This window comes from Giraffa tippelskirchi, chromosome 4, assembly GCF_054371585.1.
Source record: "Giraffa tippelskirchi isolate mGirTip1 chromosome 4, T2T-mGirTip1v1.2.pri, whole genome shotgun sequence".
Lineage (NCBI taxonomy): Eukaryota > Metazoa > Chordata > Mammalia > Artiodactyla > Giraffidae > Giraffa > Giraffa tippelskirchi.
The window spans coordinates 205,648,178-205,654,424 of record NC_137278.1 but is presented as its reverse complement, the minus strand read 5'-3'; the positions used below and the strand labels follow the sequence as shown (position 1 = coordinate 205,654,424).

Here is a 6,247-nt window from a genome sequence, read left to right as displayed (position 1 = left end):
GGCCCGCCGCCCCCGCTAGGCCCGGGACCCGCACACCCGCCGGGCCGGGGAGAGGCCGGGACCGCGCGCCGGCGAGGACCCGCCGCCCGGCCCGGGGGGTGGGGGGCAGTCCCAGGGCGCCGACTGGCCAGCTCGGGTCCGAGGTGAGCCTCCGAGGAGTACGCGCCCACCGGAGAAGCGGCCCCGCGAGGCCCAGACCGAACCCTGCCCCAGGGCCTGGGGTCCTCGCGGGAGGCTGACGACAGAGGCGGTGTCCTCCAGGAGCCAGCGGCAGGGCGACGAGGCGGGCGCGATCCCAGCGGGCAAGGTCCAGCGGGCCCGGAGCGCAGCGGGACGGAGCCGCGGCGTGCCGCCATGCGCCAGGTGCTGTAGCCGAAGGCGCGGGCCCGATGGAGCGGGCCGGGGCGCGGGGGCTGCGCGTCCGCCGCGGGCCGCCGGGGCTCGGGCTCGGGCTTGGGCTCGGGCTGGGGTTGGCGCTGCTGCTGGCGCGGCTGCCGTCGGGCCGCGCGGGGGCCCCCGAGGCGCAGAAGCCAGCGGCTCCCGGAACAGCGGCCCCAGCCGGGGGCGACCGCTGCCGCGGCTACTACGACGTGATGGGCCAGTGGGACCCACCCTTCAACTGCAGCTCGGGCGCCTACAACTTCTGCTGCGGCACGTGCGGCTACCGCTTCTGCTGCCACGACGGGCCGCGGCGCCTGGACCAGAGCCGCTGCTCCAACTACGACACGCCGGCCTGGGTGCAGACTGGCCGGCCGCCCGCGCGCGCCCGCGACGCCGCCGCGCCGCGAGACCCGGGCCGCGAACGCAGCCACACGGCCGTCTACGCGGTGTGCGGCGTCGCCGCGCTGCTGGTGCTAGCTGGCATCGGGGCGCGCCTGGGCCTGGAGAGGGCGCACAGCCCGCGCGCGCGGCGCACCGTGACCAGGTGAGCGCGCGCGGCCCGGGGCCTGGGCCCGAGATCCCCTCCTGCGCCCTGGACGGCCGGCCTGCCGTGGGGGGCTCCCCCTCGCGATCCTTCGTTCTTCCTGACCCTCTGGACCCTCTGACCCTCTCAACAGCCCCCTCCTCCAGGTTTTGCCTCCCCGCTCTGACTGTCTCCAGGTCTGTTTCTCCCCCCATCCCCCCTTCACGGAGGGAGACAGCTGATACCGCGCCGTCTCCCCTTGACCTTCCGGCGGGAGCTGGGTGCTGAGCCGCCTTCCCCCATGGCTCCCGCCTCCTCGGAGTTGGGGGGAGGGCAGGTCGCGCAACAGAGGGCACAAGATCCGTGCCTAGGGGAGGGGGCCTGGGGCCCGAGCCCAACCAGCTCGGGGGCGTGCACTGATGTAGCGTCGGGCATCTCAGGTCCCCAGGGAAGGGATATTTCCTATGGTTCCAATGGCTCTCGCCCCTCCTACTTCTGTTCCCATTCCCCAACCCCCATAGCTGTGACTCAGGCCTGACCTTATTTCCCTAGTGTTTTTAGAAGACCACCCCATCTCACCCCACTCAGTCCCTCCTGGGTAGAAGGGGATCCGAATTGGGGGCGGTACAGGTTCGTTTTGGCTGCGGTCTGGACAGGTGCTGAGTTCTGAGTTTTGTGTTAAGTGGGGGTCACAGGACCCAGGTTCCCTACCTCAGCTGGGAAAGGGACTCTGGGGTTCGGTGTCCCAAACCTGGAACCCTCACCCCACCCCATACCTGGACACACACGCTCATGCCGCCAGTCACCTCCATGTCCTGGGGCCTGTGCCCTCCTCTCGCTCATCCAGGCCCGGCTCCCTTGGGTGTGTGGGCTGCTGACATGGTGTTGCGACAGGCTGGTACTTAGAAGTGACCATGGAGAGAGGCCCTCATGCCTGGGCGGGCTAGGTATTAATGCTTCCCCACTCCTAGACTTTCCTCAGGGGCAGGAGGGCTTCCTTGGCACTCTGTGGGAGCCCTCACCCTCCAGACCACCCAGCCCACCTGCTCTAAGGCAGCTGTAGGCCAGAGCCAGGACTGGAATCCTGGCCTCAGCTGCTGTGATGCGTGTGATGTGGTGCCTCTCACCCTGGGTGCTGGATGCTTCAGGAGCAGGGCCTGGGCCTCCTGAGCTTGGAGCCTCCTGGAGCTAGGTGAGGGGGAGAGGACAGGGCAGCAGGAACTGGGGGCCATGGTGGTGGAGGGGAGTGGCTGGGGCAGCCTAGGGACACATTCACCCGGGACCCACTTTATCCTCAAGGGGACCAGGAAGCAGGTCTAGTGATGCTTCAGAAAGAGCCGGGCCACCCCTGATGTGCTGTGTCGCGTGGGCCAGTGCCTTTTTCTGTTTGGGCTTTAGGCTCCTATGTGCCTGACTCCGATTTCTTATTTGGGGAGACCTGGAGCTTGTGTGTGGGTGTGCTCTGAACCCCTGCCCTCCTCCCCTTGAGTCACATCCTTAATTCTGCTTTGTTGAGCTTGCTTGTCAGGGAAGGCTTCTCAGATGGCTTGGTGGGGAGTCTGAGTCCGTCTCTGGAGAACGTTTGTGCAAAGTCTCAGAGGCATGAAAATCGCTCAGGTGTTTGGGAGAGCTGGCTGGTGGGTGCTCAGAGATGAGACCATGGGGGTGAGCAGCCAAGGAGTGAGCAGGCCACGCGGATCAGCTCAGGCAGGTGCTCGGAGACCTTCAGCTCCTGCCACATTGCAGCCAAACTGCGCCCATCCCAGGTGTCCCATCTCCAGTGAGCTTCAGCGTGAATCAGTCATTTGAGGCCCCAGCGAGGAGAAAATCATGGCTTCTGGACTCTGAAGGCAGCTGGGCTGAGGGCTGGGTTTAGCTGTCTGTGGGGAAGGCGCAGTCAGATCCCATCACAGCTGGGTGGGGGCTGGGTGTCCCAGTACCCAAGATCACACAGCTTTTAGTGTGGGGCTGGCCCTGCGGGGTCTCCTGGCTCCTCCTTCCCCGCCCTGTCCATCCTCCCTGCTTGTACTGGCAGCTAAGTCCCTGAACACAGCAGAAACCCCTGTGGCAAGAGGGGAGAAAGGCAAGCAGGTAAAATAAAAAGGCTTCCTGGTAGAGAAAGGATTCTGGTGGGCTTTGAAGAATGAGTAGGAGTTTTTCCAGAGGAGAAGGAGAAGGAATGGCACAAAGTCCAGGAGCCAGAGACGCTCAGATGCTTGTGTTGAGAGAGGGGGCTCAACATGGAGGGTCTTGGGGAGTAGACTCCAGAAAGGGGAGGAGGGGAGCCTTTGGAAAATAAGGTGGTCCTGGTTACACGTGACCCCATTAGTTTCCTGACCTGCTCTGAGGGTCAGCCTTGCTGGGGCTACGGGTCATGTCTGGGAGGGGAAACTAGATGTTTGAGGTTAATCACTGGGGAGAAGGGAGGCCAGAGGGGTTGAAAGAGCTGCCCAGGGCCACACAGTGAGAAGTCGTGGTGGGGCTGCCTCTGATGGGCCTGGCTGATGGGGAAACAGGCTGCCTGTCACCACTCTTTCCCCACAGGACACTGACAGAACTCCTGAAGCAGCCCAGCCCCCGGGAGCCACTGCCTCCACCTCTGGGCCCACCTCTGGGTAGCTGTGTCCAGGTGCAGATGGGTGATGGCCTTCCCCGGGGCTCCCCCCACAACAGCACAGGTGAGGCGGCTAGTGGCCGGGCCTTTGTTGATCCACAGCACAGAGCCGCCTTCTCTGAGGAGGGCCTGGGAGCAGGGGACCGGGGCGCTGAGGCTGTGCACTGTTTCCCAGATGGAAGTGAGCTGCCTGCCTCTGTGAGGGGACTAGTCAGCCTCTGTGAGGGGGGAGTGGGCAACTAGTCAGCTCCTCATGGTGGACGGGGTCCCTCCTGGGGTCCTGCAACCTCCAGCCTCTGGGACTCTGTGAAGAAGATTCCAGATTCAGAGATGCCCAGTTCAGACTCTGGGTCTGCCTGGTTCTAAGCTCTGGCTCAGAGCCCTGGGGTCTGACTGGCCTGCATCTGTGGCCTCTCGTGGGCCTTTTCTTCCGGCTGGTGCCTCCCTCTTGGACTCCTGCTGGCGACGCAGGCTTGACAGCACCTCCCCTCCTCCCACTATGGGTTCCAGTCGTCAACATTCTCTTCCTCTCTGGGAGAAGCAGATCCTGGGCCCCAGCACCAGTCGAACATACTGGCAAGTCATCCGTTAGATGAGCACCCCCTCAGGGCTGGCTGCTATTATTCACGTTTATTCTGAGCCAGGCCCTGTCCGAGGTACTGGAGATTCTGTCGTCAGGAGACAGAGGAGGAATAAGTTCCTAAATCATCTCACAAGTTTTCATTAATTGCCCTCGGGGAGTGGGCTGCAAAGAGGGGCGGGATGTCTTCCGGTCAGAGGGCTGAGTCTCATCTCCTCCTTCCAGACAAGAAACGCCCCAACAACGTGCCCCTGGGTTCGGCGACTGCGGGGGCCCCGCGCGCCCCCCGGCTGCAGGGCGGCGGCAACGTGACGCTGCAGCCCGACTTCGCCAAGTACGCCACTCTCAAGGCAGCCGCGCTCAAGGCCGCAGGTGAGAGGCCGGGTTTGTGCGGGGAGCGCCGGGCCCACTGCACCCCCGGAGGTGCAAGCGCCTGGATTGCGAGGCTCGGCGTCCCAATTCTAAAGTTCCCAGCGCTCCAGTCAGCGTCCGCATCTCTCCCTCGCTGATCGGCTCCCACGCCTCGGCCGCACCGCACCCCTCTATGATCAGGCCGCGGGTCTGGGTTCGGGTAGCCTAATCTAGAGCCGGGGGCGTAGCCTGTACCCTTCCGGGGTGGGTCTGAGACCCTCGTCTCTGCCGCCTGTCCCGCCCGGGAGGCGCTGAGGCCCCGCCCCCGGGACCTGGCCCCGCCCCCTACTCGCGGCTCTCTGTTCCCGCAGAGGCCTCCGCGCCTGACTTCTACCAGCGTTTTCCCGCCACGGAACCCTCCCCGCTGACCCTCCCGGCGCGAGCCCGGAGGCCCCCCGAGGACTTGCCTGCGCTGCTCGACGCCTGCCCCTGGGCCCCCCCGGGCTACGCACCCCCTGCCGGCTCCACCCCATCGGGCCACTACAAGGCCTGGACCTCAGGCCGCCCCGTCCGGCCCGCCGCCCGCGGCCACTTAGCGGTTCACGCCTCCCCCGCGCCGCGACGGCCGGGCCACGCTGGGGCCGCGCCCCGGAGCCAGTTCAGCGTGGAGAAGCTGCCCGAGGCCTTCAGCCCGCAGGCCCCTAGCCTTTACAGCAGCGCCGGCCGCGGACCCCGGCACCTGAGCACCAACAGCAAAGCTGAGGTCACCGTGTGAAGAAGGGGCTGCTGATTCTCTCGGAGGCGTTGCAGCGCCTGGAGCCCTCTTCTGCCAGAGGGACTTGCCACGGGCCTGATCGGGGGGGGGGGGCCAGGCCGCGAAAGGAGGGGTGCCAGCCTTGAAGACTAAACCTTCTGCCTGCCCAGACTGGACCAGTAGGAGCCTTGGAGTCTTGCAGGGCTGAGGCCCACTGGGTAAGGCCAGTGGTTCTATCCTGAGGGCTCCTTGTGTAAATAAACCCTTTTCTGTGACTCCCATCCCTGAGAATAAAGGGGCCCCAGCGTGGCTCCGAGGCACTGATGGTGGAGGTGTTGGTCATTGACTGGACAGACGGCAGTGCCAGCAGAGGGCACAGCATGTGCGAGAGCAGAGGACTGAGAGCTGGTGGGCAAGCGCTCTGGGAGCCGGGGAGAAGTAGCTGGAGAGGGTGGTCAGGGATGAATGCCAGCCGGAATGTCCACACCAGCAGGAACCATGGGAGAGGGGGCAGCTAGGCCCCAGCCATCTTGGAGGCTGGCACAGGGGAGAGGGCTGGTGGGGCCCCGAGGGTCCATGCCCCTGAACGGAGGAGAGCCCTCCAGCCAGTCACCTGCTTGACTTGGCTGAGCCTGGCTGATCCTCATTGACATTGGCCCTGGGCCGGCCCCTGGGCTGCAGGCCACTTGGCCAGCTTGGCCTGGGGCCACCCCCTTGATGGGCATGGGCAGTGGGGCCGGGGGACAGCTGGTACTCAGGATGGGGGAGCCTGCTCCCAGTGGCTGCTCTGGGGGAAACGGGGATGGGGCTGCTGGACCCAGAGCCTTGGCAGTGCCCCCACATGGTGCTTGCCCCCCTCTCAGGCTTGGCACTGCCAGCTCTCCCCCCTTTTTCTGGCTGTGGCCCAGGGCACTGCCAACACCCTGCGTGCATCAAGTTCCTCTGTGCCAGGCACTGGTGGGAGGTTGAGGGCTGGGTTATGCCCCTCACTGGATATCTTAGGCTCTGTATACTGTTTTAATAACAATGGCTGCCATTTGCTAT

General features: G+C 65.1%; 1 protein-coding gene across 1 annotated transcript; it reads left to right on the top strand.

Moving 5' to 3' along the window:
• Positions 1 to 280: 280 nt before the first annotated feature.
• On the top strand, positions 281 to 6,247 carry SHISA8 (shisa family member 8). The gene is made up of 4 exons (XM_081587321.1): positions 281 to 925; positions 3,449 to 3,582; positions 4,324 to 4,470; positions 4,821 to 6,247. Exons 1-4 carry the CDS (start codon positions 390 to 392, stop codon positions 5,222 to 5,224), a joined length of 1,221 nt encoding a protein of 406 aa, XP_081443447.1. The 5' UTR covers positions 281 to 389; the 3' UTR covers positions 5,225 to 6,247.

Coding starts and splice junctions, on each gene's coding strand:
- SHISA8 (XM_081587321.1), top strand. CDS start 390: ATGGAGCGGGCCGGGGCGCGGGGGCTGCGCGTCCGCCGCGGGCCGCCG. Junction 926..3,448: donor GCGCGGCGCACCGTGACCAG/GTGAGCGCGCGC, acceptor CTTTCCCCACAG/GACACTGACAGAACTCCTGA. Junction 4,471..4,820: donor AGCCGCGCTCAAGGCCGCAG/GTGAGAGGCCGG, acceptor CTGTTCCCGCAG/AGGCCTCCGCGCCTGACTTC.